At 37.7% G+C, this 15,058-nt stretch overlaps 1 protein-coding gene across 12 annotated transcripts in view; it reads left to right on the forward strand.

Annotated features, from left to right (window-relative positions):
- The window catches only part of arvcfb (ARVCF delta catenin family member b), a 164,408-nt gene that overhangs the window by 138,424 nt on the left and 10,926 nt on the right, over window positions 1–15,058 (forward strand). For all 12 annotated transcript variants that reach the window (XM_043238598.1, XM_043238596.1, XM_043238601.1 and 9 more), the window contains 2 exons: window positions 12,749–12,876; window positions 14,622–14,772. In XM_043238598.1, coding sequence (XP_043094533.1) covers window positions 12,749–12,876; window positions 14,622–14,772 — 279 coding nt within the window. The remainder of the gene's footprint in view (window positions 1–12,748; window positions 12,877–14,621; window positions 14,773–15,058) is intronic.

Consider the following 15,058-nt stretch of genomic DNA (forward strand, 5'->3'; position numbering starts at 1 on the left):
AATGTTGATGCATCTGTGTGTGAATGTGCTGACTATTGCAGAACCCAACAAAGCCATGTTTGTTTTTGTGTGTGTGTGTGTGTGTACTGCTGTGTATTTTCACTTTGCTCACACGGCTCTGAGACCAGTTGACCTTCCAGATACAAACAACAGTCACATATTACTTAAAAGTTTCAAAAGGCCTTGTTCTCACAGAATGTTCTTGAGTAAATAATGGATGCTGGTCAGAAGCTTTGAGCTGCAGTTTCATAAAGTTGTACTGGCAGCTGTTCGAAGTAAGTAGCATTTAATGTGTCTCTTTAATTAGCCTCTTTCTTTTTAACATGCAAAATAAAGATGATATTGAATTGAATAATACATTTTTGAAGTTTAACAGCTTAAGCTCATTTTTCAAACAAGTCAGAGAAGCAGGTGAGCTTTAAATAAAGTGTTTTTTGTTTCATACAATATATTTATAGGATGGATCAGGCAACAAATAAAAAAAAGACTCCTAATTCGCTTAACATATTAGTTTTTGAGGAATTAATTATTGCAAATTAATCATTTTTTGTTAATGTTAAGACACGTTAAAAGCCTTTTTTTAAAAAGGAAGATCAATGGCGTTTGTAATGACAATTGACTCTGGCTGTATTTCTAACCCATTATATTCCATAAAGGAGGCATATTTATTTATAGGCCTCTGAAAGCACTGGGCTTTGTTTTAGACATAAGACATAAACCTGCACTTATTGGAAGAAGAAAAATAACCCCTCCTGACTCTTTGCTAGGGTGTTATGAATAGAAAAGCATTCACGTTTGTCCAATATGTGATTTCAGATAGGATTGCCACCTTGGGATTAATATGCAATAAAAAGAGCAGATAACTGAGGTTAGTGTGTATTGGGACTGCTTCTATCTTGATTCCTCTCTGAGTGATATGCATCCATACATCATAAACGTGTGCCTGAGAGGCCGCTTTGACAGCTTAGAGTATTGAGGGATTTTGGTCGCTGAGCTGAACCTGAGGCACACAGCCATTGTTTATTCACCAAGCATCTTTGTTGTATTTTATGCCTCGAGCATTTGGTTTCAGAGAGTTTCCGTTTTAAAACTACAAGCCATAAAAGATATGAAGGCTTCCTCATTGCATTATTCACATCCGTGGAGAAAGAGACAGGAGAGAATTAATTAAAGGTTGGGAAGAATATGAGATTGACAGTAAGGGGACAATGGGCCTGTGGGCCTCTTTGCCATCTGAGATCATATGCTAATAGTTATGGTACCTCATAAATGACTCAAGTAATAAATACTTAATAATAATGATGATTTTTAAAGATTGTCGACAACACTGCATTTATGATACGGGTAAAAAGAGCAGCAATTTAGGTTTAGGTATTTTACTCTTATACCTGTTAGTTGCTTAGTAGAATGCATATTACTAGAATACTTTTTTTTATTTATTAGCGCTAAAGGAGCACATATTAATGCCTTATTCTGCATGACGTCATTGTGCATTCCTAATCCTACCCAATACATAAGCTTAACAACTACCTTATTAACTATCAATAAGCAGAAAATTAAGAATTAAGAAAAGCCATAGTTAACAAGTGTTACCACAATTTGAAATTCCATTAAAATATTACATAAATAATATTTAAAAATGTATTTTATTTTCCGTTTAGCCATCAGTAGTCTTGATGTATGTGTTGCTTAACATTTTGGTGGAAACTGTGATACACTACCATTCAAAAGTTTGAGTAAGTAGCTAACATTTAAATAAAATAACAGCTTGGTTTGAAAGCAACTGCTGTGTGAGCAGTGCTTCATACATTACTACACTGTGGACAATAGACAGCGGACCTTAATGTGACCTCTAGATTCATGAGAGCGCCTTAAAAGCAGCTCACTAGGTTTCAGAGCAGAGCTAATGAGTGCATGTTCTTTGGTGTTAACTGAAATGGCATTTGCTGTGCTAGAGGTCACAGAATGCGGAGTTCATGTAGAGAAGCTATTAGTGCACCTATTGTGTTTCTTAGCCCTCGTTCCAAACAATGCAGTGAAGCCATTGTTGTGTTTCATAAAAAAAAAAAACGGAGAGAGTCCGGAGAGAGATGAAAACCATATGAATTAATTACATGTCATTTTTCCCCGCTCTCTGGCTTATTCCTTTTTTAGCCCTCTTATTCCCTTAACATAATGACATCAGGTGGAGGAAATGATGATGAATCATGTTTACTTCATTCTGCTGTGGTTCCTCCTGTCCCTGAGCAGCACACTTTACACAGACGCCAACTTGTGAAACCTTTCAAATCAATTCCATAGTGAGCTGAATTGCTGTCTACTGTTTATGTTGCTAGCTATATTTAAGGACAATATCCTATTTGTAAAGGAACGTTTCAAGTGACCAAAAAGGGAGGAGCTTACATGAAGTGCACAAGTGACGTGACTCAGTACTGATTGCACTAGAATTTAATGTTAGCATGTTGTTAAGTTAATGACTATACACTATAATTAGCATAAATACACAAAAAATGAGGAAAACAGTCATTATTTGAGATGTGAATGAAAGCATGTTTATGTTTTTTCTCAGCTTTGGCATCTTGGAGGGATTTAGCTTTTTTTAAAAGACAATTTTTTCTAAATTGAGCTCTCAGAAGGCAGCATAATCATGAACGAAAAAACATCTTGTTTAAATGATTTTTTTCTGCCTGCTTCCCATAAGACTACAGAGGTGATAAACTCTCAATGCACTTTTTGCAACGCTTTTAGCACCTGAAATGTTAGTGATTAGTACATTTTCGCGCTGAATTTGGAATGGCACGACTGTTCGGTTCCAACTCAGCAGTTACTAATAAATTCATGCTTTTGTGTGTTTTGTCTGTTGATTAGACTGCGCTAATACCTTTTCAAGCACCCAAGTCTAGAAATTTTTAATTATATAGATTTCTTTGCAGAATTGTCATCGCAAAAACACAAGTGCTTGTTTGTACATGAGACAAGATTTCCCAAGGTTATACATCAGGTTTCATTGCATTGCTCCATATCTCATTTAATTTGCCTCTGCTGTCTGTTGACAGTTCGCTCCGTATGGAGATTTACGTGTTCTGAGCTGTACACTTGTGAACGGCGTCTTCCCATCATGTGTGGTGACTGTGTTGTTGAACCCTCCATTGAATTTAGAGAGCTTCTTAACAACAGGAACAACATCCTTAATTAGGATGTTTTACAGCAATCTACACTTGAGAAATCCATTTGTGTTACCCATTCGAGTCCTCTGTTAGGAAACAGTCTCTGCTGGGATTAGGTATTCTGCTCTAAAACCGAAGCTGCCATATTTTTCACTGATGTTTTGTTAATGAACTCGCGCTCTCTACCAACATCCCTGTTTATCAGAGCTGTACATTTCACATTTATGCTGACATGCCTCATCTGGCTCTAGTTCTGTCAACACTGTCTTTCTCCCGCATGATGGGAGACACCTCTGTAACTTTGAAATAAACATTTTTCCTGACTTCGCTCTGAAAAAAAACATTTGTTATTCGTTTTCCTTTCCAGTAAAAATGTCTAAACATCCTTTGATTTTTACAAATTACTTAGCAGCTTGTTTAAATTAATAGGATTTTAGAGAATGTGCATAGAATATATATAGAATATAGAATTGGAATGTAATGAGTAATTTGTATTTAGTATTTCTATTTATGAATTATTTTTACTGCATTGGCAGCATTGGTATATTTGTAGTGCTGTCAAATGATTAATTGCGTTTAATCACACCCAAAATAAAATAAAGGTTTTATATATATATATATATATATATATATATATATATATATGTGTGTGTGTGTGTGTGTGTATATAGAAATACTCTTTGTTGTTTAAATCTCAAATATGAAAACCTAACTTTGTGTTTGATGGAAAAATATGTAGGAGAAAAAAAGACAGGATGAGTGACTCACCATGCAGGAACAATCCCATCCCACTTGGTGTCGAGCTTCCATCCTTTTGTAGCATCTTCATTCGCCTACATGGAATGTAGCACCCAGATGATGTCTCAAACATCACAGTGTTAGAAATCACATGTTCTTGATAGTGGACTGTAAGTAAAAACTAAATTGCCAGAAGATGACTGCAGCTGCTCGTCGTCAGAGTCTGGTTGGAGACACACCAGAAATGCTTAGTTTTGTGCTCATCAGGTGGCCTTAATATAGCTTAACAGCTGCCCAGCACTTCTCAAAGATAAAATATACATACAGAATGTTCCTTCCAGCTTGTCTTTCATGTTCTGAGTTTGGGTTGCTGATAAAATAAAAATTTTGTCGGTGTGCTACCCAAGGAGGTGCCAGTCTGTGAAAGAAAACTGGTGTTGCCATCCTGTTGCTTGTCAATCATTATCTCACCCGCTGCTGACAATATTGATTCTATTGTACCACTGCTCGTGATAAACAAAGGACCAGAAGCTTTTATGTGGCATGGTGCTGAGAAGCAGTGCAAGCCTGAAGAGATTCATGAGAAAAATTAGGAGAATCCGGATGTTCTTGAAGTCTTTCTTGGATGGTCTATGTATTTGAATATGAAAGTTGTCTATATACAATACACTAAATATTACAATCATATTTATGACCAGATTTAAAGCATACCTGGGCTTTTAGGATTCCAGGGATTTGTCCAAAACCTGAAAAATAATTAGTAAAGCAGTATAGAAAGAAGTGACCAAGTTGTGCGGATCAGTGGTTGGTACAAAGATTAAAAATATCTGATCTTGAATTTGTTCCTTATTCATGTCCTTACTGTCCTTATCAGTCAGTGTTCTTACTACAAACATGTCTGTTAAGTCATTGACTAAATCTTTTGAACACAGCCCTGGTGAATGTACACTATATCATTTAGACATTTAGGAATAGTAATGTGTTTTAATGTGTTTCAAAGACTGAATTCAGAACAACATACTAGCATACTGCTTCAATGAATCTGATTAAGCTCTTCCAGCAGCGATTCATTTTTTTATGCTCCATTTTTGGGCCACTGACCCTGGGTCAGTGATTGGGGTGCAGAGTCCATCTTTCAAATGGAGCTGTCACAGCTCTCAGATTTAGGACTTGGTCAGTGATCTGATCCCAGATCAGTCTAAAGTGTTGCCAACTTAAAAGGGTCATTTAATGTTGCTAAAAAGAACATCGTTTGGTCTGTTTGGTGTAATGCAATGTGTTTTTGCAGTTTAAGAAGGGAAAACCTGAAGTCGCACCATGTGACCCTTTTAAGAAGAAACTTGCGAGTATCACTTAATGCCAGAAGGCTACAGAAAGCCTAATGATGGATGTAATAGATGATATGCATCATTGCACATATGTTATTGTTTATTAGGCAGTGTCTAATAGGTACGTGATTGGTGCAGGTACAATGCATGTGAAAATGAGCCAGCCGAAGCAGCCATTGTCCACTATAAAACCTCATCAGTGAATCATTTGTTGCGACTTGCTTTTCAATGTCTATTATTAAAACCTATTAATAATAGTTGTTTATTACCTTTGCTGTTGCATTATTGTACTGGCTGAGTGGATGAGGACTTGTTCATAATATTACCCAGCATCTGTATTTGATGCAGCAAACCATTCTTCACTAGCCTAATGGCTTAGGCAATAATTACAGGGCTGAATTAAACTACCGGGAGGGAATAGAGTGAGATTTACCCTCCCATCGGGGGCCTTTGTGTGCTGCTTTTCAGCCAGAAGAGGATGTTTCTGTTTCTCAGAGAGATGCTTTAGTCACACACATACACACACACACGTACTTGAATGCAATTAGGCACAGATTACTAGGCAAGCCGTCAGTGGCATCTACACAAAGCGCTGCTAGCGTTTATTGTTTCCTGTTTTGCAAACATGCCATTTTATAAATGAACTTTTTAAAGTGAAAACTGTCATTTGCAAAATGCAGGAGCTAGGGGATGTAGACAGCCTGTCTGAAGACTGGGCTTCGTTCCTGAGATTATAATTTGTGGCACACACTAGCCAGGGTTTTTTTTTTTTTTTTTTTGTGCCAGTGAAGGATGAGGCGTCGGAGGACTTGTGTGTGCGAGATGAAGAGCCAGGGAGAAAAGAAAAGATGTGGAGCATGTGAGAGAGGGAAACGGAGAGCTTGTGATTATTTATCATGTGCTCGAGCATGGGATGGCAGGAAGGTGGGTCGTGAAGAATGGGATATGACATCAAGCCTGCGAAGGGACATCCTTCTCCAGGCAAAGCAGATCAGACGTATCATCCGCTACCGGCATTCCGGCAATGACTCAAACAAGCCTAACAAAGACACTATGCAGCTAGAAGAGAGAGAGTGTCAGCCAGAGAGTCTGAGGGAGACACAGATGAAGGTTAGAGGAGGAGGACTGCATACAACAAATAGAAAGTGAGAGGAATTTGTAAGACTGTCGCTGTTGTAAAAACACTCAATTTAAACTGTTTAGTAAGCATTTTAATGCATCACTGGCACACACGCAGTGCTGTTCCAAAAGGTAAGCAACTGCTGAATAATGCTGCCTCCTAAAACAGCTTGTTTTGGCCAAATGGGAAGCATAGCTTAAGGAACTTAACGTTACCAGCTATTTGCACTATATTAGCATATGGATGCCATCTTTTCAGGACAATAAAACCTTCCTTACAGCCCTAACCATGCTTGACAATTTATTTTCAACTTTTTTCCAACCTTCATTTTCATTAAAAAGAAACACTTTTCTCATGTGAGATTTAAAAAGAGAGAAAAAGTGAAAGGAGAAAAGGGAGAACCCTGGTCAAAATGATCACAGCGCACCTTTTGCCATTTGCACCACTAAAGTTGATGACAGAAACCTGTCTTTTGTAATGTTGACTAGCCCAATCAAATGTTGGTGTCCGGAGTTAGTGTAAATAGCCAAACTGCATTGAAATCAATTGCAAGTCTGGAGTGTTCATATGTAGCACACACCACTTTTTACACTCGTGAGACTTTGATGACAGTTAGGATGTTGCCTTAGACAGCTCCTTGTGCTAGGTAGAAGCCGACAAGGCAGCTCACTGGGTTTTGGAAAAGGGATTATATGTGTGTGTGCGTGTGTAGTCATTCACAGCATCAAAAACTGACAGATGCCGTCCCCAGAATTCATAACAGATTGTTCAAACAACATGGTTGGTTTTTGTCTTGTACCACTGAAACTCAATATTTATTTCTGTCCTGGGTGAAATGGCTGTCAGACAAGATAGACAATAAAAAATTCTCGGTGGAAAAAATTCTGACAAAGCTGTGTATTTTCATGAAAACACAATCTACATCAGCCGTGTGCTTTTAGCCTGTAGGCATCTCTCTTTGACTGATTTGATATCAGTATGTATAATGCCTCCCTCCTATTAAATCTCTTAGATTTATTCACTTGGTATTCACTGGGCAATTTGTACTTTTGCGTTGCTAACCATTTGAATTAAAAGTGTCATTATCATATAGTGAGATCATAGCACCGGTGCTGTGAGATTGCAGTGCACTTCACAGCGCAGCTCGTGTTAAGTGCTTTTGCTGTGCGTTCTGCATGCCAGCCCTTGCTCCCCTCAATGCATCGCACGAGCCGCCCCTTGTGTCTGTGTGAAAGTTAAATGAGCCAGAGCTAAAGGTGAATCCAAAAATTGTTGAGGGTCGTTTTTTGTGGAAGATGGTTCCAAAGATGTAGCCTGTACAACACAGATTTAGAATTAGGTTTGCAGCATATAAGACTTAAAAAGAAAACATTAAAATATCTTACCAACCTTAACATTTGACGTTTTTTCTCTTATGATGTTTTTTTGAACAGTCTTCACATCCAGCGTGTACCTCTGATACCTTAAAATGCTGTCTAGGTAGCTATAGATCAGAGCTAAATGAAGCATTTATATAGCATATTATAGTCTTTTGTCACTTACAAGATGTTTGTCTCTCTTCTTCTTTACTCTCTCTCTCTTTTAAAGGTCTATTAGTGAATAGATCTGCTAGTATGGTTGGATGGTTGGTTGCCTGGGTGATTGAAGCGATAGCTGTTTTGAAGTGCTGGTCTATGATCATCTCCTTCCCTGCCTGCTTTAACTCTACAGTTGAATTTTATATACAGAGTTGCTTATTACCTCATCTCCTCCTACCTCTTCAACACTCACTCAATCAAACACCTCAACCCTAGGCTATTCAACTAGCAGTATTTTTTTTAAAAAGAAGCAGGGTTAATTTTGGACTTCATCTGACCTCTAAATCTTTAGTAATTCAATAACGCAATTAAATTTCCTCTCTCTCACACTGATATCTCCATGCATCTCTCGGAAACGAGTTTAGCAGCTACCGTAATTTGGGTCTGTGCAAGACTGATCAAGGTTTGACAAATTCAGCCTGTCAAGTTTTTTTAAGTTACCAAAGAAATATATATGAAAATACACATCTTTTTCAACATTTCAGACACCGGAATCTCATGTCAGCGTCTATTTCATCAGCATCTCCAGATATAAATATGGATTATTAAAATGAGAATCCTCCATTACCTTCACAATTATATTGATATCCATTCAGAAGGGTTCACAGCTGTTGAAAATCTATTCCTGGCAAGCTTTGTGCCTCAAATAAACATCCCCTTTACCCAAAAGCCCATTGTGTTTAAAACCCACACAAAACCTGGAGAAATCATTCTAGTATTTCTAGTTCAACACTACAGTCTCAATATTATTTACATAGAAAAGTAATTAAACTGAAATGTTTTGTCAGTTGAAGGATGGGGAGAAGCGAGTGGATGAATAGAGAGGGAAAATCTCTTGTTAGGAAGGGCAGTTTGAAGACTGACGTTCCACATAATACAAGCCATTGAGGGCAAGGAGAATTCAAAAAGACCTCCTTGGGTGAGCGGTGACAAGCTGGATATGCTATGGGATGTCACAGTGGGACTTGGCCAGCCGGTGCACAGGGGAGAGAGGGAGATGCCACTTTTAGGAAGAACCAGAGCATTTGAAGAGCTGGCCAGAGGCTCTCTATCTGTAAAGAAGCATTTCCAGAGAAAATCAAATATTCGACAGGCTTGTCCATTCTGTTTCAGTGGCCTGTGGAGGGATAAGGGGTTCAGAATGAGAAAGAAAAGAAAGGTGCTTTGTTGGTGCATCCTATTCCCTGCAGACTACCCTACTTCCTGTCTCTGCTGGCAGCCCATACGAGCACGGATGCTCTGATGTTGAGTGTAAGCCATTACCACCTTCCTATTGGTGCTTTCTGTTAGCATTTGAAGTTCCTGCTACTTTGTGGATTCAACTCGTCTGTTCCAAAGGTAGTCTTGTCATTCAGGCCCGCTTGGAGTTGAATGGACATGACTCATTTTCCCTCTAGAGACGCTTCAGGGGAGAATCCATTCTTTCTGTCTCATCATGTGTATTCACAAATTCTAGTATACGCGCTTGTCATTGTAAATCGAGAAGACCAAAATATAAAGATATTTCCAGTACAGTATAACCAAGATGACCAATTTTGTATCTCCAGCATCAATATTTTTATTTAAACTTTTATGATATTATTGTAGTTTCTTATTTATTATCCGCTTTTATTCTAATGTTAGTTTTTATGTCTTTTTTATATTTATCTTTAAATATCTTTATTTTTATTTCTCTTGTGCATACTTTATTTTAAGGTCTAATTTTCTGATTCTACTAATTTGCCGCTTATTAATTAGTCAAATTTAGGTATTTAGGGATACAGAATATGCGCTTTATAAGTACCAATAAACAGCCAATATGTTATTAATGTTGATAAGTGACTCATTAATAATAATTGATCACTACACTGAAGTGTTGCCAAAATTAGAAATGAAAAACTAACTCAACTAAAATAAGTAATAATCTAATATTTAGATTTTTTATCTTGATTATCAAAAGAAAAAAATATATAGTTTCATTTAACAATAACAACACTGATTTGAGACAACTATGTGATAATTTAGGAGTTGTTGCATAATAATTTTGTTTAAAAAATGTTTCTCCAGATATTTTCCCTAAAAGTTATGGTTTTAAAAGTTTTAAGAATGTTTTTCTTTGTTAATCAGAATGCTCTACTAATGGTACTATAGGTGGTTCCTTTGTAACTCATTCTTTATCTGGGTTGCTTTGTTTGTTTCTTAGTGTCACTTACTAATTTTAATTGGCCTACTAAAAGTGAGTAACTTTACAAAAGCAAGAGCATGTCCTGCTTTTGATTCCTCCTCTTTTTCGCTTAGAATTGCAAATTACATTTATATAATAAGGCACCAGGGGTGACATGTGGATGTTTCTATAGTGACTTTAACATTTTTGTTTATGACCGCTCATTTCATGTATTTAAAGATACAGCACGGTTCATTGCTTTGTTTAAAGAAGTGGCCATTGGATCCGGGCAGGAATCAATGATATTTGCGGAGCTGAGATGTTTTGATCTCTCTCTGGAAGATGAACGTTTTGGTAACTAATCCCTAATCACAGCTTAAAATGTGCTGTTTCGTAACTACTGCTCAGGGGCAAATCCGGCCTCCAAGAATTGCACAAGGAGGGGAATGTGGACTTACAGACTCCCGGATATCAAAGTGCTGTCATGAATACAACTGAAATTTTGCAGTCGGCTTTAACACCAACGTAACTGATTTGCGGAGAATCACCTCCATTTGCAGTGATAGCTGTTTCTCCACAAGACAAGACAAAACTGATTTGGTGTGTATTGACAGGTTTGCGTTAAAGCACTGCTAAACTAGCAGGCAATCATCTCTCCACAATATAAAGCACTTCATTTTCGTTGTTGACTTTTGAGAGAGACATTAGGGTTTGCTATTATTGTCAGAGAGAATATAGCGCTGTATCTGAATGACTGTGACTTACGAATTTCCACTTAGCTCTGTAATAATAATACTGAAGTGAGCACATGCATTAGGTAATCTGTATATACACTCGCTCTCTAAGGCTGCTCTGGTGTCTTTTAGCATAGTAACGCACTCAAGAAGAATTTTAAAGCATGGGGAGGAGAAAGACTTAAAATAGCCGTAAATGGTAACTGAGGTTGTGAATGTGTGGAAACTGAAAAAAAAAAAAGTCGAGGACAGTTCTTTCACTCAAACCATCAGTCAGACAGGAATAAAAATGTGTAGTGAGCAGCCCACATCCTGAAGGCCACTCTTCCCTCTCTAAATTATAGGTGTTAGGTGCACATTTAGAATGTGCAGATGGGCCAGGCAGTGGCTGAGCTTTTCTAATGCAGTCACACACCAGCAAACAAGCACTAGAATGGCAGCTCTTCCATCTCTTTCTGCTCTCCACCACACCAAGCTCATTTCAGACATGTTACTGAATTACACCTTGTTGCAGTTTTGCTGCTTTTGTATAAATAGCGTTGCTCAGGTTCCACTGAACTTCTCCAGACTTCTCAATCTCGACGTGGCAGTGAAAAAGAAGGCGGCCTGTTGAACCACCACACATCCGTCTTGCTCAGTCTTGGCTAAATGATCGCCCAGGCCAAGTCGTGAGGAGAGTTCAAGTGAACATGATGGATGTGCGGTGGTTGCACAGTAGAAGACTTGAACTAAATGGTTACCCTCAGACCCAGACAGGAATTTACAGAACTCAAAAGTTGAAACTTTCAGTGGATATAAATTGATTTTAAAGGAGTGATTCATGCCAAAATGATAACACTGTCATTGTTTACTCAACAATATGTCATTCCAAACCTGTATTAATTGGAACACAAAAGCAGACGCTTTATAAGATGTCTCAGCGTCAACAATGAATTGGCATTCAGTGTTGTTTTGGATCATGTTGACTTGTATGGACAGAAACAGTAAAAAAATTCTTAATAATACCTTGTTTGTGTTTCACAGAAGAAATAAATTCATACGGATTTGGATAGAATAGAATAGAAACTTGGTAAAAGTGCCAAGTTATGTCAGTGCGAACATGGACAGGTTGTTTGATGACCTCATCCTCTTAAGTTAAGTAAGGTCACATTTTATAGGATTTTTTTATTTTTATGTTGTGCAATAAACAATGGTGGTGCTCTTTTGATTCACTATTTGGTGTATAAAATCTATAAAATCTCCACAGACTAAAAGTAAAGCAAAAACAATTGCGAACCACCAGAATGCACAAGATAATTTTTTCTGTTTGTTTTTGTTAGTTCAGTGGATCTTGCCATTCTAGGAGTCTCAGATTATGTATGAAAATGTGCAACACACACACTCACAAAAAAGTCACATCCCGAGAGTAGCATCCAGTGACTCGTATGTCCACCGGCATCATTTAGCATTTAGGCAGGAGGAAGCTAATTATCCACTCCCTATTTTTGCTGCAAATGTCTCCAACCTAACTGGGTACTCTCAAATGTCTTTGTATTTTGTGCTGATGAACCTGAGCTGCTTCTTTTGGGTTTCTGACCTTAAGTCATGTTTAATGAAAGACTCCCTGATTACATTGCCTGAGATTGGGCTGCTGTTATCAAGAAACCAAGCGTCCATCAGGCTATTGGCTTTTCTAGGCAGCTTGTCTATTGAACTGCTCGATGTATCTGTGAAAGTGGAGTGTCTTTGATTTTCTGTCTCTATTTCTCTGTCGTGATAATCATGCATTTGTCCTACCCTGTTATTTTGTCCACTTTTCATTTCGCCAGGTGCATCACAACACGGAAAGGAGGAGATGCAATCAATTTTATACCGGCCCATAGCTAATCTGTATGTGTGTCTACTGTGTTCAGCAGTGTTTTATGTGTAATTCTGTTGTCTATCTGTCATATACGTGTGCAGGTTTTGAGTTACTGTATCAGCCGGAGGTGGTCCGACTCTACCTGTCCCTGCTTACAGAAAGCCAGAACTACAACACGCTAGAAGCAGCAGCCGGGGCTCTACAGAACCTCAGCGCTGGACAGTGGACAGTAAGTGTCTTCTCAGAGCTTTCCTGCACATAATAAATTTGGAAGCACGATGAATTGAGAAATGTTTCTTATTGAGATCCATTTAAAGAAACAAATCTCAAATCAGAATTATATTCATGATTATTTGGTTCAAGTAGAGGTTCAGGTTAGTGTATTTTGTTCTTCTGCTAATGCCAGTGGACTTTTTGTGATTTAAAAATACCATTCAAAAGTTTGAGTCTCTAAGACCTTTTTTTTTTTTTTTACTTATGCTTATACTCTTATACTCACCAAGACTGCACTACAACAACAGATAGTAATATGAAACAGTAAAATATTTATTTTGCTATTTAAAATAACTAACATATTTTAAAATGTAAAATGTATGTATGATCTTTCTGAAATCATTTTAATATGCTGATTTAATGCTCAAGAAACATTTACATTTACATTTACATTTAGTCATTTTGCAGACGCTTTTATCCATAACATTTCTTATAGTTTCTTCACATGTATTCTTTTTGTGGAAACTGCAATGCATTTTTGAAACTATGTGAAAGTCTTTTCATCAATTTAAAAGTATGAATTTCTTTAAAAACAAAAATCCCAATCTTTTCCATGCTATTAAAAAAAGAATTGATTTCAATTCTTGTCTGATTTATTACTGTCCTGCTGAAATCTTAAAAGTCTCATTTTCTCGGTTGACAACAGTCCTTTGAGGGTAGATTAAGCAATAATAATTGCTCTCCAAGCACTGGCTATTCATTCTCTCAAAATGACTAAAAGAATGAGTTCAAAGCTTCATAATTGAAGTTGAAAATGGCATCCTCAGCTACCAATGGCATCACTTTAATGATAAAAGATGAATCAACGGTTGTGTGAACTAACATAAGTCTCTATTTCAAAGAAAGACAGCCCGTTCAACCGCCAAACTCAGACTGGTCTGCTAGAGTACATTATGCAAATCCACAAAGCTTAATTTGTAACGTTTTGTTTTTCCTAGTCAATACTTAATTACGAGTATGACATGTCTGTGCCACAGTGTTGTGTAGGGCTCTCTTCTCTCTTGAGGTCAAGGGGAAATGCCACTAATAGACGCGTCCCTCTATACACCTATTGCAGGTGAAAATCCCATTAAACAGCCCTGCCCTGACCCTGTTTCTTTCTCCATGGCGGACCTGAAGTGCAGTCATGCATAAGCTCACAGCTTGTATGTGTGGTTATACCATTTCAGACCTGCCTCATCTCTATGCCTGGTGACACACATGTGCTTGTGAACCCTAGCACATCACAAACCCCTGCTGTAGGGAGACGGGCATGTCACGTCTGTGGTCTATAAGAGGATTTGAGAGCTTTTATTTATTAATTTATTCTCTTTCTTACTTTTTTGGGCAAATGTGTTTCTAGGCTTACTACCATCTCCTAGTGGCCGTAGTGTGGCATTGCAATAACTTAATTACCGTCTCAGGGGCACTGGCTGAGGAATAGAGTTGTCTTGTGTCACATAAAGGTTTTGTGATTCATGGGGTTGGAGCGATAAATGCACACAAGTCTAACGGGGACAAATGGCTATTTACTGAATTGCAGTTTCCCAGAATAGGGAACTTTTTCTCACGCACATACTCAGACAGGCATATTGCTGTTCTGGAAGATTTCAGAGCTGCATATCTGGCTGAGCATAAGTTGACCTGACTTAATGAAAGGAATGCAGTGGAAAAATGTCAGAATCACTGGCTTAGTACAATCTGTTCTTCTCATTTCTACAGTGGTCGAACTATATCCGGGCAACTGTGCGTAAGGAGAAAGGGCTGCCAATTCTCGTCGAGCTCTTGCGCTCGGACTCAGACAAGGTGGTGCGAGCTGTGGCCATCGCTCTGAGGAACCTGTCCATCGACCGCCGCAACAAAGACCTGATAGGCAAGAACTGTATTTATGGGTTGTCTGTTCCCACGTATTTTGTCTTTAAATAAAGGTGCACACATTTTTTTGTAATCTTTTTGTCATTTTTATTATTATCATTGAACATACAGTACAAACTGTGTTATTGTGAAATGTTTTTAAAAAAAGTACATTAGATATTATAAAATTAAATATAAATATATATCTTAATTTGTGTTCTGAAGATAAACAAAGGTGTTTTGGGTTTGGAACAACATGATCTTAAAAATTAATTACAGAATTGTAATTTTTTAGGTGAACTATC

This window comes from Puntigrus tetrazona, chromosome 5, assembly GCF_018831695.1.
Source record: "Puntigrus tetrazona isolate hp1 chromosome 5, ASM1883169v1, whole genome shotgun sequence".
Classification (NCBI taxonomy): Eukaryota; Metazoa; Chordata; class Actinopteri; order Cypriniformes; family Cyprinidae; genus Puntigrus; species Puntigrus tetrazona.